A 20,068-nucleotide genomic window follows, 5' to 3' on the forward strand; every position below is an offset into this window, starting at 1 on the left:
TGTAAGAGAATGTAAATTATTTAGGGGTGAAGGTAACAACTCACTGAATTGTAGAAACATTAAAGTATCAACATGATTGTCAACATGCACAAGACTGAAAATCTCCCCCCCCCCCCCCCTTCCCCTGCAGGTCCAGGGGTTAGGATAGGCCTATAGTATTCCTGCCTGTTGTAAGAAGCAACTAAAAGGAGTCTCACATGTTTCAGCCTTTATGTGATGGTCCCCTGTAGGGTTTGATCTCCATACTTCCAAAAATTTTTCCGAAGAGCGAGCCAATTGGGGAAGGGTGCCTTACATGGCGCATCATGTTCATCATGCATTGAGATCTTTAGCCAGCTTTCTCGTTGTCGCATTGCAGTCCCGCTCACTCTCCGTCTCTTGGGCAAGGATACATTCCTGGGTGCAGTTTCCGCCATCCACTATGCTGTGTTGCTTTCTGTGCCAACAACGACCATAGACTTCTTTGCACCTGATATCCAGCATGGTAGCCAGTCTGTTGTGGTGGGGTCACCATGCACCCTGTTGGTTGTAGCCCCCCTGACAACCCAGGGCCCACTCTGCTGATGCCTGCATCGTTAACTCCCCACATATGCTAAGAAGTAGATGCCTGTATCCCTGAGGCATGGGGACTCCCGGCAATGGCCATCCTGCCAGGTGGCCCTTGCTGCGGCTGGTTGGCGCCCGTGGGGAAGGCCCTTGGTCGGAGTGGGTGGCATCAGGGTGGATGACATGCAATGAAGTGTGGCACATCTCTTGCTGGTGGCCAGCCACCAGCAGTCTCTAAGCATTCCAGGGCTCAATTTAATGCAAGCACGTATGACCCCAAATCGTTTCCCTCTCTGGACACACGATGGGAAGAACGAAAGGCTAAGAATGGCAACAAAGCTTATTTGCCCCACTACCTAGTATGTATGAGAGCTGATGGGGAATCCTTTGTGTCCATGAAGCCTCAGATCTTTGTAGAGCATTTAGAGGATAAGTTTTGGGAGGTGGAGGGCTTGTCCAAAATGCTCTCTGGGTCAGTTTTTATCAAAACAGCATCCTCTGCCTAGTCACAAGCATTACTCGCTTGTGACAAGTTGCGGGATGTTTCATCATGCCCCATAAGACTGGCAATGGCAAGGAAATCGTTTCTGAAGAAGAGAAATTTGTTAACATCGAATATAGATTTAAGTGTCAGGAAGTCGTTTCTGAAAGTATTTGTATGGAGTGTAGCCATGTATGGAAGTGAAACATGGACGATAACTAGTTTGGACAAGAAGAGAATAGAAGCTTTCGAAATGTGGTGCTACAGAAGAATGCTGAAGATAAGGTGGGTAGATCACGTAACTAATGAGGACATCCCAATACTCCATGTGCTTCACCTCCCATCTGTGTCAACTGCGGAGAGCATCATTCACCTTGCTCACCAGACTGCAGGATTTTACAGAAAGAGCGGAAAATCATGGAATATAAGACCCTGGACCGACTGACCTACACTGAGGCTAAGAGGAAATATGAATGACTCCATCTTGTGCAAATGACTTCCTCTTATGCCACTGCTACAACAGTTTTCCATCAGTTCAGCGAATTCCAGTCAGCTCCCCTAGCTATAAGACTACACCTGCCCCCTTGACCGTGGGGGCCACTACCCTCCCTGTTGCAACACCTACTTCGGGAGCAACCCCCCCCCCCCCCCCCCTGCCCCACACCCACCCACCTGCCCATCAGGGATGTCCGTCCCCACTTCTAAGCTGGAAGGGGTCCCTTGGGTTCCTCTCTTCCCAGGTTTCCACTAGTGGGAAGGATGATGCCTGCCAGTGGCGCCCACCCCACCACAACCTACAAGCTCTGCGTCTGAGGATGGGGTGGAGATTCTGGTGTCCACTGAGGACCTAGATCTCGCCGGACCCTCGGACACCATGGATGTCGATCGAATGGGTACTCAATCGGTGGCCCAGACAATGTCATCCTCCAGTGGAATTGCAGCGGTTTTTTCCACAACCTTGCTGAGCTCCGACAACTTCTCAGCCTTCTCCAGGAAACTTGGTTTCCAATGATGCGAACCCCCGCCCTCTGTGTCTGTTGGGGTTATTATAAGAATCGGGCAGCTTATGAGGGGGTATCTGGTGGAGTCTTTGTCTACATCCTTAACTCTCTTTACAGCGAGTGTGTCATTCTTCAGACACCTTTAGAGGCTGTCCTCAAACACCTCTCGATGAACTGCCAGCGACACCTCCTCGACTTTTCAACCGTATCTGACTTGAGGGTAAGTTCCCCTCTCAATGGCAGGAAAGCATTATCATCCCAGTGTTGAAGCTGGTAAGAACCTCCTGGAGGTGGACAGCTACTGCCCCATTAGCCTCACCAATGTTCTGTGCAAGTTGCTCGAATGCATGGTGAGTCGGAGGTTGAGTTGGCTACTTAAGTCTCCATCCCTGGGTGGGTTCCATAAGGGCCACACTGCCACCGATAATCTGGTCTGCCTGGAATCCGCCATCCGCACGGCATTTGCCCGCCGTCAGGATCTGGTTGCCGTCTTTTTTGACATGCAGAAGGCTTACAATACAATGTGGCGACGTCACATCCTCACCACATTTCGTGGGTGGGGTCTTATGGGCCTGCTCCCACATTTTATTCAAAATATTCTGTTGCTTCGTTCCTTCTGTGTGCAAGTGGGTTTCTTCAGAGTCCAGGAGAATGGGGTCCAGCAAGGCTCTGTCTTGAGTGTCTGCCTCTTTTTAGTTGCTATCAATGGGCTAGCTGCAGCTGTGGGAATGTGCATATCGGCTTCTTTGTATGCTGATGACTTTTGCCTGTACTATAGCTCCACTGGCATTGCGGTTGCTGAAAGGCAGCTACAGAGCGCTATCCGCAGGGCTCGGTCTTGGGCTGTCATGTACGGCTTCCAGTTCTCGGCTCCCAAGACTTGTCATGCATTTCTGCCGGTGTCACATTGTTCACCCTGAGCCATGGCTTTATCGTGATGGCGAACCTCTTGCCTTGGTGGTGACGCATTGGTTTTTGGGCTTGCTTTTTGATGCCTGGTTGACCTGGCTCCCTCATATTCGGCAGTGTAAACAGATGTGTTGGTGGCATCTTAATGCTCTTCGTTGCTTGAGTCAAACCAGCTGGGGTGCCAAGCGGTCTACCCTTCTAATAGTGTATCAGGTGTTGATTCAGTGCCTTCTCGATTATGGGAGTCTGGCTTATGGTTCGGCATTGCCTTCCGCATTGCAGCTGCTTGACTCCATGCTTCACTGCGGGATCCGACTCACAACTGGAGCTTTCCGCACAAGCCCTGTAAACAGCCTACTTCTGGAGGCCGGTGTCCCTCCATTGCAGATCTGGTGCCAGTGTCTACTGGCCCCTTATGCTGCACGTGTTTGTAGCTTGCCCGGGCATCCAAATTACTGTATCCTGTTCCCCAACTCGGTCATCTATCTTTCAGAACGGCAGCCCTGGTCAGGGTGTATGATCCTGGTTCGCGTCCAGGCTCTTCTCTCTGGGCTAGAGTTTTTCCCTCTCCCACCTCTTTTCTGGGCCCATATACGTATACCCCCGTGGTGTGTGCCCTGCCCATGCCTTTGGCTGGATTTGGCACAGGGCCCAAAGGACTCAATCCCTCCTGAGGCCCTCTGCTGCCACTTTCTTTCCATCCTTGCCGCGTTTCATGGCTCTGACGTGGTCTATATTGACAGTTCGATGGTTGCTGGTAGAGTTGGTTATGCTCTTACTCTTTGGGATCATTCTGAACAACGCTCATTGCTGGCTGGCTGCAGTGTTTTCACTGCTGAGCTGGTCGACGTCTCTCGCGCCCTAGATTATATCTGCTCCTGGTCGGGTGAGTCCTTCATTATCTGTAGTAACTTCCTGAGTGGTTTACGAGCTATTGACCAGTGTTTTCCGCGCCTATGCAGGAGTCCGTCTGCACTCTTGCCGATTGCGGCCACTCCATGGTTTTTATGTGGACCCTGGGTCATGTCGGCATCCTGGGTAATGAATGTGTTGACACGCTGGTCAAACAGGCTGTAGGTACACCGGCTATGGAGACTGGCCTTTCGGAGTGTGATCTCCATTCAGTTTTGCGGCAGAAGGTCGTTGGTACCTGGGGTGATGAATGGTGCACCTTGCCTTCACCCAACAAACTTCGGATTGTCAAGGAGACTACCGGTGTGTGGCGCTCCTCCTTGCGGGCCTCTCGGAAGGACTCTGTTGTACTCTGCCGGCTGCGCATTGGCCACACCTGGATGACGCACGGTAATTTATTGCGCTGCGAGGATCCACCTCTCAGTCCCTGTAATTCAGCATTGACAGTGGTCCACATTTTGTTGGACTGTCCGTTTTTAACTGCGCTCAGGCAGACATTTGCACTGCCTGATACACTCCCAGCACTATTATTGGATGACTCTGCCATGGCAGGCTTAGTTTTGAGTTTTATTCGTGCAGGGGGCTTTTATCGCTCGATCTGAGTGTTTGTCTCTTTTTTTTTTTTTTTTTTTTTTTTTTTTTTTTCTTTTTTTTTTTTTTTTTTTTTGTGTTGAGACTGGCCTTTGGCGTACAGTTTTAGTTTGGGCATTTTAGTGTGTCTCTTGGTGGTTGGCTTTTCCTTTTTTTGTTTCCATGTTTGGCCAATCACTGTAACACTCAGTGTGTTTTTAATTCCTATTTTCTCGTCGTCGTCTATGTCTTTCTTGTTCTGCGTCATCCCTTGTCATCACCGTTGCTTGTTTTTGTTCCTTGTGGGTGTTTCATTGTCATGGAAAAAGCGACCGATGCCCTTTGTAGTCTGGTCCCTTCAACCAACCAACCCCCCGCCCCTCTCTCTCTCTCTCTGTCTCTCCCTCCTGTATGGCTTACGTTGTGTTGGCTGTATGCTGTTCTGCAGGCAGACTGGGTGAGGGGGTACGTTGGGTTGAGTAGATGAGGGGAGATGTGAGGCAGGAGGATGAGTTCGGGAAGGGTGGCTGATGGCTTGGAGAGAGGCAGCAGGTATATGGGATGGGAATGTTGGAGGGTGAAGCAGTAGGTGCATGAGTAGAAACATAACACACGCATGATAATGATTTGGAGGATGGGGTTGGGGGTGGCTAACAAAACAGAGGAAGTGGAGATATTGAGGGTCGGGGAGAAGCAAAGTTGGGGGTCCTGTGGCAGGGTGGAGGTGGCTCTGAGACGGGAGGTTAGCACAGACTGAGGTCAAGAGTTTTACAGGAATTAAAGATGTTCTGCACCCACACCCTCTTTCATACAGACTCCCATTCCCTCCTGGGAACCCTCTCCCTGGCGTCTCTCAGGCCAGAAGACTGTTACCACCACTTGGCCACGACGCGCACCATCTGTGGGCCCCAAGGTTGTCCGCTCTCTTACTGTTCTCGATCTTGCAGACCCCTGTACGCCTCCTGTGTCCTGCCCTCCTCCATCTTAGAAAGAGAAGGAGAAGAAATATAAATACCAAGACAAGGTGTCCCCGGTGCCCACGGTGGTGCCAACTCCCTTCTTGCAACCTGAATCAGACATCTTATTTATGGATGTCACCCCATTCTTGTTGGTGACAACTACTGTCAAAGTGACCTGACGTCCTCCTCAGCGCCTTCATGCCTACCTTGGACTCACGTCACACAATCATCCAGTGGAACTGCAACGGCTACTATCGTCACCTACCAGAAATGCAATGTCTTGTCTCTTCTTATTCTGTGTTCTGTCTTGTTCTTCAAGAAACACATTTCTGTGACAACCACTCTCCCACTTTATGTGGTTATTGGGCATTCTGTTAGAACCGTGCTGGCTCTGGAATAGCATCTGATTCACTTCGATGTCGTGGTGACTGGATCCCCCTACATACCACCTTGGAAGTGATAGCGGTTAGAGTGCAAACGATTGCAGCAATCACCATTTGCAATGTCTACCTCCCTCCAGGTAGACCACTTGCTTATGTTACACTATCTACCTTAATTCAGCACCTCTTGCCCCCATTTCTTTTCCTTGGGGATTTCGATGCCCACCATCCACTGTGGGCGAGTGTCACATCAACGGGTCAGGGTATCCTAATTGACCAACTTATCACGGACTTTGATTTGTGTCTCCTCAACGATGGTTCTCCTACCCACTTCAGTGCCACTCATGGCTCCTCTGCTATTGATCTTGCGATCTCATCCCCTGCCCTTGTGGTTTTCCTACATTGCTCATCCCATGATGATGATCTTTGTGACATTGACCACTTCCCAGTGACACTATCGTTACTCTGCTGCCGCCAGGCAGACAGGCCCCCACGTTGGGCATTCTGCAGGGCCAATTGGCCTTTATACTTGTCTGCTGTTCGCTTTGACACCTCCCTCTCAAATTCCATTGATGTAGTCGTGCAAGGCATCTCTGCTGCTCTTCTTGATGCTTCTGCCACTGCTGTCCCCCTATCCATAGGGCCCCTTCGTCATCGGCTGGTAGCGTGGGGGACCAAGGATGTCGCATTCGCTATCCAGGACCGCCGACGGGCGCTGCAGTGATTTAAGTGACGCCCCTCCCAGACCATCCTCCTCACTTTCAAGCATCTTCATGCTAAGGCTCGTTACATTATGAAACGGAATAAAAAGGAATGCTGGGAGCACTGTGTTTCCTCTCTGGGGACATATACCTCTTTATCGCAGATTTGGTCAAAGGTCCGTTGCATTCTGGGCTGCCAGCAACAGTCAACTGTCCAGGGTCAGAACATTCAAGGAGCTTTGTACACTGATCCATTGGTCCTTGCAGAACACTGCGACACACTTTGTGATGGCATCGTCGTCCGCTTCCTACCCTCCTGCCTTTCTCCAGCAGAAATGTAGAGTTGAACAGGAGCAACAGAGACCTTAGGACCCTGGAAGAGAGTGGTCCCAATCCATGGTCTAGGCACCATCCGGGGGGAGGGGGGGGGGGAGGAGTTGGAACATTTCATCCCACTCCATGTTGAGCCCTAAAATGCTCCTTTCACTGAATGGGCATTGGTGCGGGCCCTTAGCTCTTCAAGAGACACAGCCATAGCGCCAGACTCCATTCACAATCAGATGATTCAACATTTGGACATTCCCCAGAGGCAACAGCTCCTCAGGGTCTTCAATCACATCTGGCTCACGGGTGCTTTTCTGTCACAATGGTGAGACAGTATAGTTATCCCCATCCTTAAGCCCGGGAAAATCTCAATGTGTCTCAACAGCTACCGCCCCATTAGCCTTGCAAAAGTGCTTTGTAAACTGCTTGAGAGGGTGGTCAACTCCAGATTATGTTGGGTTCTTGAATCTCGGGGCCTTTTGTCACCATGTCAAAGTGGCTCGCAGGCAGGGCAATCTCCAACTGACTATTTACTCCGATTGGAATCAGCCATCTGACAGGCTTTTACTCACTGTCGGCACCATGTCACAGTGTTCTTTGACCTACATAAGGCATATGACATGGCTTGGCACCGTCACATTTTAGTTACCCTCCATGACTGGGGCTTCCATGGTCCCCTTCCTATTTTTATCTGCGAGTTTTTATCTTACTGGCTCTTCCGGGTTCAAGTTGGCACTTCACTCAGCACCCCTCATATTCAGGAGAAAGGTATCCCACAGGGCTCTGTGCTAAGTGTCACACTCTTCCTCATTGCCATAAATGGGCTTGTGACCTCTGTTGGGCCTCTGGTTACCTCAGCATTGTACATTGATGATTTTTGCATCTGGTGCAGCTCCCACTCGATGGCGTCTGCTGAGCACCAGCTCCAAGGTGCCATCCGATGGGCATCTACGTGGCTTCCAGATTTCCTCCTCCAAAATGCGGGTTATGCATTTTTGTTGGCGACCCACAGTACACCCTGATCCAGAACTTCACTTAGGCTACCAGCTCCTTGATGTTGTAACACAGTCCCGTTTCTTGGGCCTTATTTCTGATAACCAGCTGACATGGCTGCCCCACATTCGCCACCTAAAGCTACTGGCCCACACATCATGGGGTGCAGACCATTCCACTCTTCTCCATCTTTACCATGCTCTGGTTTTGTCCACCTCGATTATGTTAGTCAGGTTTATGGCTCAGCAGCTCCTTCCACTTTGAAGAAACTCCTTGACCCAGTCCATCATTGTGGGGTGACTTTCGCACTGGTCCTATTGATAGTCTCCTCAAAGAAGCAGGGATTCCCCCTCCCCTCCCCCCCCCCCCCCCTTACACATCCGACGGAGCCAACTCCTTGTTTCTTGTGCAGTATCCATTCGCCAGTTCCCTGACCATCCTGTATACCCTGTGCTCTTCACCAATGAGGGATGTCTCCGTCCTAACACCTGCCCACGGGTGGGATTGCTGGTTGGCATGTGTCTCACTACCCTCTGCCGGGATCTCCATCTGCACTCACTGGACTGTGCTCCGTATCTTTCCACCCGTACCCCCCCCCTCCCCCCCTTTCCCTGGATGGTGTCTAGACCACGGATTGGGACCACTCTCTTCCAGGGTCCTAAGGTCTCTGTTGCTCCTATGGTTTACCGGCGTCTTGTATGTGCCATCCTTGCAGTTCCAGTGTGCCACTGTCTTTTTACACTGATGGTTCTAAGACTACTGATAAGGTTGGATACGCTTTCACGTCTCCTACCAGCTTCGAGCACCATTTGTTGCCAGGATCATGTTGTGTATTTACAGCAGAGCTTCTATCCATGTACAGGGTCCTCCTTTTTGTTTCTCAGGTCTCCCTCCATAGTGTTTTAATTTGTTCTGACTCCATGAGCAGCCTTCAGGTATTGGTCGATGCTACTCTCGTCACCCCTTGGTCTCTGCCATCCATGACCTTCTCTCTGCCCTTGAGCAGGCCGCCTGTTCAGTCATCTTCCTCTAGGTCCCGAGTCAATGTGGGAATCACAGGGAATGAAGTGCCTGACCGTTTGGCTAGAGAAGCAGATACATAACCCCTTTTCCTTTCATGATTCCAGCTGCGGATATGTGGATCTACGTCAGATCTCTCATTGCCCAACAGTGGAATGCAATCTGGAGTGCTACTGCTCATAGTAATAAACTCCACACAATCAAGGAGTCTACTGCAGTTTGGGGCACTTCTTTCTGCCCCTCTCGGAAGGAGTCCACTGTTTTATGTCGTTTACACATTGGCCATACCCGGCTCACCCATTGTTTCCTCCTACGTAAAGACGCGCCCCCACAATGTGCTTGTGGTGCCAGACTGACGATATCACCAATATTGGTGGCATGTCCCCTTCTTTCGACCCTTCGTGCTAAGTATAATCTTCCTGCTTCCTTAAATTTATTATTAGCGGACGATCCACAGGTGGTTGACCTGGTCCTCTGTTTCCTCCGTGAAAGTGGTTTTTATTTCCAGATAAAGGTTCTCCTTTAGTCTTGGAGCAGGGGCAGGTTGGTTGTGATTGGGATTCCTTTTGCAATCTTCACGGTCTGTGACCCCATGACCACCCCTCTCCCCCTTTTTTCCAGTATTTAGATTTGGTCTCACCTTTTATGCTTATACTGTGTGTGTTTAATGTTCATTCTTTTATAATTTGACTCCTCTGACTGAATCTTCATTTTTAGCAGACACTCTTTCTTATGTAACCCCCTTCGGAATCGCGGGACTGACAACCTCGCCATTTGCTCCCATACTGTCTCAATTAGTCAATCAATCAATCGTCAATGAGTGGTTTGTTGTACAAGCAGTGACCACAGTTTGCACCTGTAAGGCTTTTGGCATTACATGATGACCTAACAAGTGATCACAAACACTGACAGAGTGACTGTTTTGACAGAGAACCTTATTTGATTGGAGCTTCAGCTGTAGCAACACACACTGTTTATAGAAATTCTATATCCAATCTCTTCTAAAGTTTGATTCATCTAAGCATAGTATCAAGGGTTTAAAGGTTTGAATTTGTTCTACATTGCTGTAAGAGCCCTGGATATATGCTGTTCTTTGAGAAGAGCGAGGAGTTGACAGAGTTTGTACCTACAGCAAAAACTTGCGTGGTCAAATGCTTACTGCTGACTTTTGTCAACAACATTGTGAAGAATTGGTGATTGTCAGCCATCCACAGTCATGTGTTTGAAGGAAAAATGTGTTCACTTAGACACTTACAGATGCATTGAAGTGTTTTCATATCCTGACATTGTGTTGTGGATATTTTTCATAATACAGATGATGATTATTGAATTTTTGTATTGTAGGTTATAAATTAATTTAATTGCAGCAGGATCATTATTGGAGTAGACCTACATGATTACCAGCATACAATTCGAAAAAATGACATTTTGTCCATGGTGAAAAATGATTTAAATGTTTTATACAATTTTTGTATAATACTTACACATCTGTTCAAATGCGGATCATTTAGTCAGTGCAGCATCCAATGTAATACAGCCTTACAGTCAGTGCCCCATTTACAGGGTGCAGCAGAAAGAGTGGCCTATTTTAAACATTTTATTTGACCTTGAAGATATACAGCTGCACATTATTAGTGTGAACTGTTATAAAGAGCACTTCACACCTCTTTATTAGACATGTCACTTTTTATAAATTATGTCCTTTAGGCATCCACCATTGTAGTTGGTGCAATTTTCAGAATGAACATACGAATTTTCCATAACCTTGCGAAGAGCGTCGCTTTTTGTGGCCTTTATTTTGGAATGAATATTATTTTTTAAAGTCTTCGGTAGTTGTTGGCTTTTTAGCATGCACTTTGGTTTTCAGAAATTCCCACAGAAAAGAAGGGGGGGGGGGGGGGGAGGCGAGGAAATGAATTGAATTTGTCATTAAAGAAAGAAACAAGATGCTCTAGAAACATTCTGCGTCAAGCTGTCACGGATATTGTGGCTGTGAGTGTGGTTGCACTGTCCTGTTGGAACCAGGATAACTGTGTATGAATGTTCTTAAGAGGCAGAGCTTGAATTACAGAATGTTGCTACATAACAAATATCAATCTGATGTTACTATGGCAGTGCCACCTGCATCATTCTCAAAAAAGCACAGATTAGTAACACACTGCGTAGACATTCCACACCAAGAAGTAACTTCTGCACTATGAAATGGTCTTTCATGCATTTAATGAGGATTGGTTGCCATCCTGTAGCTAAAGTTTTTTTTTCATGTAGCTTGATAAATGAAAATGCACCATGTTGGACATCATTAAATTCTTTAGAAAGTAGGGTGTAGTGCTGATTATCTCCAGAAGCTTTGTACAGAACTTGTGATGTGCTTGCTGATCTCAAGGCAATAATTGTTTCACCACTTGAAGCTTGTAGGGATGGAAATATATATGCAGATGCAACACCTGTCACACAGTTTAGTCCAAGACCATGAGCACTTGCAATGATAAATGGACTGATTGCAATGGACGTTGCTGAAATGCAGCTGTTATTGTTGGCCAGGATCTGGACCATGCATGGCCTACCAAGTGGTGACTTATTTGTTGGAGGTACTGTTGCTATTAACTGCTGAACCCATCTCATAATCGACTTCTGGAACTGAAACTGAAGATGACGACCAATGTCAAAATATTGCCAAAACAAACTGTGTCGTATTGACACAGTCACCAAATTTGAAACATGTTTCAATTGTGAACACAAGATGTTCATTTAACCAACGATTCATGCTGATTGCCAATGCTGTGAAGTTCAGTGTGCACTGGTACTAACATCAGCTCTCTAGGAAGGCATGTTCATCAATGGTGCACAACTTAAAATGCATCATTGTATCTACTGCACCCTGTACATGTGTACTCTACTGACAAAAAGGAAAGGGTGGGTACTGTAGCAGGCAGAGGCCTAATATGTGAATTGCAGAAGAGTGGCTATACAGTGTGTGTGGCAGTGGGTACTTCTACCAACGTTAGCCCCTTTTTGCTACAATACCTTTGCATATGAAGTGAGGAGAAAAATACGTGTCTCCATGCCTCTATCTGCATTCTTCAGCTGTGTCCACACCATGGCAGAGAGGCACAAAATGAGCAGTGTTTGAAGGTGTTCAGAAATGTTCCAGTGTGCACTGCATTCATCAGTAAAGATTGAAAACAAGAAATACTGTCCAAATAGAGTGCTTATGAACAAACCATTTACTTTGCAAGTACCAACACTGCACGAAACTTGTTCATTGTAGCACAAAGTGGCACAGTTTGGCATTCACAACAGGCGAACCACGCTGCGTTGCCCTCTTGCCTAAGTTTTGCAGAGCACAGGTGGCGGGGCCAGTGTGAGAGCAGCTTTGTACCTCATGGTCCCTAAGTAAGATGGACAATGGGGGCAGAAGAAGTAGTGCACAGTCTTCCTCAGACACTGATTCTTTAAATTTATCCATCAGTATAACAAGAACAATGTTTCCTTGCTTCAAAAGATTTCCACTGAGCATGATGGCACACTAGAATTGCATTCGGGGGGATTATGGTTCACGTCCCCATCCAGCCATCCACATTTAGATTTTCTGTGATTTCCCTAAATCGCTTAAGGCATGTGCCAGGATGGTCCCTTTCGAAAGGGCAGCATGATATCCTTTCTCATCCTTGTGCAATCCGAGTTTGTAGTCTATCTCTAATTACCTCATTGTCAATGGGACACTAAACTCTTATCTTCCTTCCTTCTTCCAGAGATTCCCATTTCAGTTATACTTTCATGTGAGATATAATGACCTCTTACAATGCTAGCAGTGTGATTCTGATGCTCTTTGACATCTGTTGTCATGCATTGTGTGTGATTTCCATTACAGTTGTGCCATAGACCTATACAAACAGTTCAAAGTCTTCCTATTTAAAGTGGTTTATTGTCCAGCACAACCACATAACATTTCGAAATGAAATTGCACATAATTTCATTTTGAAATTTTATAGGGTTCTGCCGGACAAAGAACCATTTTAAAAAGAATTTTAATGGTGACTGACGACCAAAATTTTGTCTTTCACTTGCTTCTGCTCGTACTTGTTTCATAAATTTATTTCGTTTCATATTGCTTTGTGTGATTCTGCAAGGTATCTTGCTTCACAAATTCACTGGTAATCTTTTGATCACATAATATAGTGTGTTTGCTGTTTGTTGTGAGCTGTGTTTGACCTCCATCCACTTGAAAAGGTTGCTGCCATTCAGTACACAAAGTAGAAATAGTGTCCAAGTTGTTTTGCGTGTAGTTGCCCTTTGACTATACATTCCTGTAGACATCATCATCATCATCAGCAGCAGGAGCAGCAGCAGCAAATACTCACAGTGTGCTACTAACTCTATATGATAAATGGTTTGTGTACCGAAAATAGTGAAAATTGTATTTCACTTCCCTGGAGCACACATGATAGTATATTGATTTTCGTGATAGTATATTCATTTTCTGTTGAGTGTTTGTTATCCAGGCTATCTCACTGTTGGCTGAATCAACTTGATCATGTACCAGAACAACTCCACACAAAAGTAGAGCACATATAACAATAAACCTTGAGCTTTTAAGATGAAATTGAAACATGAAATTGACAGTAGCCACAATTCACTGACTCATAATATGAAAATTAAGCATTTTCAGCCCCCTTATTTTTATAAACCTTTCTTATTATTCCTTGTGTTAGGAATCCAATCCATAAGTATTTGCTGTCGTTTTCAATAGACCCTTTGCAGTAAATATACAGGTAGTAGGTAATGGAAGTGGACTTGATTTTTCTGGGAAAAGAATTAAATCTTCATGTTTTGTAGGGATGTGGTAGTTCTTCATTGGAATAGCTAGGATTATCGTCTTGTTCGTGCAAATAAATAATCAGTAGTCAGACTTCTCTGAATTCTCTGTAGTTCTTTTTTTTCCCAGTGTGTTACTTGTGAAGACTTTAGTCCCAATTTACTTGTTTTTTAATCTTGCATTCCTTCCTTCAGCTCCGTCTGTGTTTTCTTTTTATCCATTCTCAGAAGTTCTGCTCTTGTTTTACCTTGTTCTAGTACATGGTCAAATTGTTTCCTCTTATTTTGACAACTTTGTCTCAAATAGGACCACCTCTGTATAGTTTCCATTGTCCTTTCTGCTTCAGAACAACTGTTGTCATAATAATCAATGTTTATTAATTCTGCTTACTTTTGGTTTTTGAAAATAGCTTGAACGGTGTTGAAATATTGAGCATGTATGTAGGTACATCATGTTCCGTTGTGGACCAAGTTAATGTAATCGCTGTGTTGTTGTTTTTTTGTTAGTGTGGTTTATTGCTTTTTCTAGTACATTTTTCTGCCTTTCTTCAACTGAGTTTTGGATATCAAATCTTTAAAAGTCTCTGTGCTGTTGACATTCAAGTCCCCACACATGTACTTTCATGCAACTCAGTGCTTGGCTTACTTGTTGACTTTTCAGTATTGTGGGGACAGACATATTGTTACCTTAATTCATCTGATGGTGAGTGTAACTGTTGTTACACTTCTTGACTTTTTTAAATGGCATTAGTATAGACTTTCTGAGTTCTATGTATTATATTGTACTTCATAATGCTAATGGCTCATTCTTTGCAATTTATTTTGAAGGAAAAGGTCACATTCTGGATCATCAAGCTGTAGTTCAGATGCTTCAGACGACGTACCAAGAACTGGTGGGCACTCTAGGAAAAGAAGTTACCATGATCGGAAAATGGATGAAGTTGAAAGACTGGCGGAGATGGAAAGACAGAGGTGAACATATAATTCTAGCTCTACACAATAATTTACTTGTAATGCATTTTGTACTAAGTGTATATTTACATGGATTTTTTTGTGCTGCCTTAGCCATTATTTGCTTGCAGCTAAAAAATAGTGATTTTGCTGGTATTTCTACTACAACCAGCTGTTCCTGACTTAACAGTTAGTTGTTTGAGTTGTTACTCAAAACTGGTCGTGGACAGTTGGCAACTATCAAAGGAAGTCAGAGAATTTTCTCAACTGGCAGCTTGCCGTGTCCTGGCATAGGACAGAGGAAACATGTGAGAACTTAAAGGCGGGGGTTTCAGGTCAGTCTGCAATTTCCGACCAGTTAAGAGAAAATGCAGAAAGGCAAACTTCCAGTGATGCCAGGTGATTGCTTGTATCAGTGCCAAACACTGTCGCAGGGCACCCACAAGATGTATGGATTTTGGGATTGCATTAGGATATTTGTAGGAGGCTCATAGAACTCAAGGGTCTGAATAACACTTTTTTATTGCATTGAAACAAAATTACTATACTGAAGGCTATTTTTAAGCATAAAAAACAAAGGATTTGACTGTTGCCACAGTAGGATTCAGTGCTGGAGTCAGAGGGGTTCAGAGCTAACGCAGCACCAATAATTGGCAGCATCATTAAGTACAAACATTTGAGCAACATTCCAAGTGAGAAACAGACTTGCCCAAGGCAGGCGTCAAATGACGCGGAGTTGGCGCCCAAACGTTCTGACTTAGGACTTGTCTGAATATGAAAATCTGGGGTTTTTATTGGATTGTGGTGATTCACTGTTTCTCCCTATGTGTAGTTGGCCTGCTAATCGACTGGCACTCCACAGGCATCAGCCCATCTGATCTGTGGATCTTCACTTCCATGGTGCCCCTGGCCAACCATGTTCAGGTCCTTTCCTTAACTCCTAGTCTGTAGATAGGGATGTTCCTGGCCTTTACACCAACTTTATACTAATGAACTCGTTTGGTAGCAGCCAAAAGCTAAACGTCACTGCACTTCCTGGTATGGCTAACACAACAACAGTGTTCTACATCACTTTGCTCCTCCCTAAGAAAGGAGATTTCTCTCTCAGGAATGGGGACTGCTGTTCCAGCAATTTTATTTGTGTCCCATCTCACTCTACACTGTGTGAATCCACTGACACTCCTGTTCTTAGGAATTAGGATCATGCTTGCTGCATGTGCTCAGACATGTCTGTTTGCGACCAACATCAGCTGTGGCACCTTACGGCTGTATCTAGACAGTGTATGGAGTTACCAGTTAATTCTCTGAACAGGAACAGCTCCCCTGAATGTCAGCTGTTCACAGGCTCTTCTTGTTAGTGCTTACCTCTTGTGTCCTAAACACTACCGCCTATGTCCACCACCTGCCTGACGTCTCAGGGTTCCAGTATTGTAGTGCTCTAGCTGGCTTCCAGCAACCTCAAGCTTAGCAATCGATAACTCAATAAGTCGTCAATACTTTACACTTCCCCCATTATATACATCGTTTGATTATCACTTTAGTTTTGTTTACATTTTGCACTTTGGTCCATTTTTCACTTTTAGATAAACATCAAAATTTATTGTTTTTGAGTTTTGCAGTGCCTAGTGTTGTCTTTGAACCCTGCATAGAGCTGGCATTGGTAACAAGGGTATATCCTCAATCTGTTCAAAAGTAATGCAGATCTCATCACCTGATTGAGCAAATATACTTTTTACTACAAATGCATTCCATCTCTAACCCTTTGCATGTGTTCACTATGGTCTTCCTCACACACCCTCTACTAAAACTATCATCACCCATGCCTTACCAGTTAACTTAAAACAGCCCCTCCAATATTTTCAGTGTTTAAACAAACAACATAAAACACATTGGTGAGTGAGTGTAACTACTCCTGGGAACAGACAAATAATGATGTCAAGACATTTTTGAGAAACTATGTTGTTATTGGAAAGCTGTTTCCTCCTTTGTCTCTGCTATTTTATGACCTGCTACTTTAAGGTACTTTTAAGGTATTTCGTATTACATGCTACAATGGTATATTCAGCTTTAGTTAAGAAATGTTCCTCTTTTCCGTGTTTATTATACAGCAATCAGTGTTCGTGTTTATAGCTGACATTAAGAGCAACTCATAGGTCGCAATAGTTCTTATTATTTGTTTGAACTATATGATAACCTGTGTTCCATATCCTTTACATTTGCATAAAATGTTATTTGCCTGTACCCTCGACCAATGCATGCGTCCACTTGTTGTCATCACACAAAATTGTCAAGCTCCATCTTTTGTAGCAACAAATAACCACTGGTCCTGACTTTGTGGGATTCAAATACTATCATTTAGTTTCGCAACCTTCGTAATACTGTCCTAGGTTATTTCCGTTACTAGTTGTAGCATCCCAGCTTCACACATTTCATGATCATACATGGACATCGAAAAAGCTTTTGCTTACAAATTTTCCGAATATGATCTAACTCTTTACACAACAATTTTTTGTTGCACAGTTTTGCATAGTGCAGCTTTGATTTGTCAGGTAACAAATAATCTTTCTCTATATGTGCATGAATAAATTTTGATCTCCTTCAGTCTCAGAAAGTAGGGATAACATTCTGTATGAATTAAAACACCATTTGCCTCTAAGGAACATTCAATACATATCTTAATATATGCCTGGACATAAACACATCAACATCAGATTATGTAATAATTGGTATTTGTTCTGTTGTGTGAGAGCAGTTGGGAACTTCTTGTCCTTATCATAATCCCAAAATAAATGTAAGTATTTAACTATTTGTACAGGATTAATTATGTGAGTTTCTGGTACTCCTTTCTGCTCATTTACTATGGCACACATTAACAACTCATATTCCCTTTGTAATTCAGTATGTATTGATACCAACTGTGTTAACTGTTCATTAAGAGTAGTGATCACAGCTAAGTCCTGTATCTTCTGACAATTACTGATACTACCATATTCTTTCATGTGTCTGTGAAACTTCTCTGTAAATTTTCTTTTTTTACAATTATTAACTACTTAAGGTTTGTTTGCCTACTGTAACTTGCTCTTTGGTTAACTTAAGCAATGTGTCCCAGTTCATTTTTAACGAAATCAATCTTTAATTCGAAATGTGAGAGATGCAGTTCATCTTATGTTCCAAACAATATTTTACTAATTTCCCCCTATGAAATTTAATATGGTGAAAGGGTGTACACTGCTGCAATACAGCTTACCAGCTGCAACTCTCCTGTCACTTTCCCCATCTGAAATTCAAGAAAAAGTTGTATTTTAGTAGAACTCCTTTAAGCTATTGCCATGCACCCTTAGAAATTTCTCTTTAATGAAATGACCACATTTGGGTCTTTTGTCCTTACTACAGTGTATGGGCCAAGCCATTGTGTGTGTAGCTTACAGCTTCCGCTCCTTGCAATGCTTTCGTCATATAATAGAACTTGATCACTTATTTTAAATTCTTTTGGATTCTGATTTCTATCGCAGTATTCTGTATTCTACTGTTTTTTATGATCCCCGACACATTGATGCATCTGTCTCATTTCTCTTTTGATTTGGTTAAATAATCAACATAAGTATCAGCTGTAGGCTTTCTTTGCAATTCACGCAGAATGTTACATTCTCTACTGAAGTAAAACTCATGTGATAAATAATTTGTTGCACTATGAGGTGTGGTATTATACACAAATACTTCATATTGGAGCCATTAGTCCAATCTGATTGTGCCTAATTGATACAGCATCTCAGTAATTCCATTATAGTTCAGTGTGATCTCTCTAATGCTCTATTTGACGGGGGATGGTAACAAGAAGTCTGTTGTATCAGTCTTCAATAATTTGCACACTCTTTTTACTGTATTGCTCAAAAAATTACTGCCATTGTCACTAAGTATTAACAAAACCTAAATCTCAATTTCCACCAGGACACGAACCACTGAATCTCTGTCCTGCTTCTGTATTGGTTCTGCTACAGTGAACTTTGTTAGTGTGTCTTGGAGTGTTACTATATACTTACTATTTCTACTGGTTATTGTCAGTGGACCTACAGTACCAATATCACACTTGTCAAACACCCCATCTGTGCACCCTTGTTGCATCATGGAATTGCTTCAAAATTTGCACTTTCTCTGCAGCGATTATTTCCTGCTATTCGTCTTCCATGTTTATTGGCTTTTCCACACTTTTACTTGCCTCAGTTTTGATATCAGATGACTGTGCTTCCTTATTCCGAACATTGCATGAGACTCAAGATTGGTTTTGCGATTTTTTGTATAACACTACTCTAATTTCAGTCTGAACTTCATAAGATGTGAGGATGGATCTCTAATCTTTCCAGTCCATTGTAGTTGCTTATAACACACACACACACACACACACACACACACCACACACACACACACACACCACACACACACACACCACACACACACACACCACACACACACACACCACACACACCACACACACCACACACACACACACACACACACACACACACACACTCTCTCTCTCTCTCTCTCTCTCTCTCTCTCTCTCTCTCTCCACTGTGCTATAATTTCTCTCTGCATTGTTCTAGATGTGTGAGCAACTGAAAGGTTTTTACACACATCTCCTTAGCTGAGAACAGCACCAGTCACTTCCTGGCTAGTGTAAGTTATTGTTATAAACTTTTTAGCAAAATCTGAGTACTGTGTTACTAGCGGGATTGAATAGCTTCTTTTCTAGCAGTTGGAATGTGGCAGCTCATTCATATTTAACACCTTTGTTGAGCAACGTATGTAGTGTTTTTGCCATTTTACTAAAGTCTCTAAGAAAGCATCTGTAGCACACATCTGACCCGAGAAAATTCTTTCATTGTGTTTGACTGGGGCATTCTGCTACTGCCTTTACCTTGTTTGAATCGGACTTCAGCCTGTTTTCAGTCATGTTCTAGATATGTTAATTCTTACCATAGAAATTCACACTTATTCACCGGCATCTTCAAATTGTCTGTCTCACTCTTCTAGAGAACCTTGATTAATGGAAAATTGCTGGGCTTGTTGAAGGTACAGTTACATTGCCTTATAACATATGATTTATCTCCTGTTGTAATGCTTCTTTCTGTGCTTCTGGTATTGTGTATGGACGAGAGCCAGTTACTCGAGCTTCTCCTTCGGGCGTCAATTTTATTTGATGCTGAACTGTATCTGTATACATCATTGCATCTCATATCAGAAGAAATATATCATTATATGCAGAACATCCTCTCTCATGGACTGCTTTTCTGTGGCATTTAAATGGTCTAACCGTGAATTCTCTCGTAGCAGAATGATTCTTGATTCCTGCCTCCCCCTCCCCAGACTCAACTCAATACATTTTCTACACTACACGTAGTCTGCTTTGCACTTTTGCTAAATTGCAGAACTTCTTCCTCTTTAACACTTTTAATATGAGACACTCAGTAGAAGCTGCCTCCTCTTGTGTATTTAACACACTAAT

At 44.1% G+C, this 20,068-nt stretch overlaps 1 protein-coding gene across 1 annotated transcript in view; it reads left to right on the forward strand.

The window, feature by feature from the left end:
• The window catches only part of LOC124777669 (UPF0430 protein CG31712), an 84,684-nt gene that overhangs the window by 12,735 nt on the left and 51,881 nt on the right, over nucleotides 1-20,068 (forward strand). Inside the window, exon 2 of the mRNA XM_047253150.1 lies at nucleotides 14,443-14,586. Within this exon, the coding sequence (XP_047109106.1) occupies nucleotides 14,443-14,586 (144 nt within the window). The remainder of the gene's footprint in view (nucleotides 1-14,442; nucleotides 14,587-20,068) is intronic.

The sequence above is a fragment of the Schistocerca piceifrons genome, chromosome 2, assembly GCF_021461385.2.
Source record: "Schistocerca piceifrons isolate TAMUIC-IGC-003096 chromosome 2, iqSchPice1.1, whole genome shotgun sequence".
Classification (NCBI taxonomy): domain Eukaryota; kingdom Metazoa; phylum Arthropoda; class Insecta; order Orthoptera; family Acrididae; genus Schistocerca; species Schistocerca piceifrons.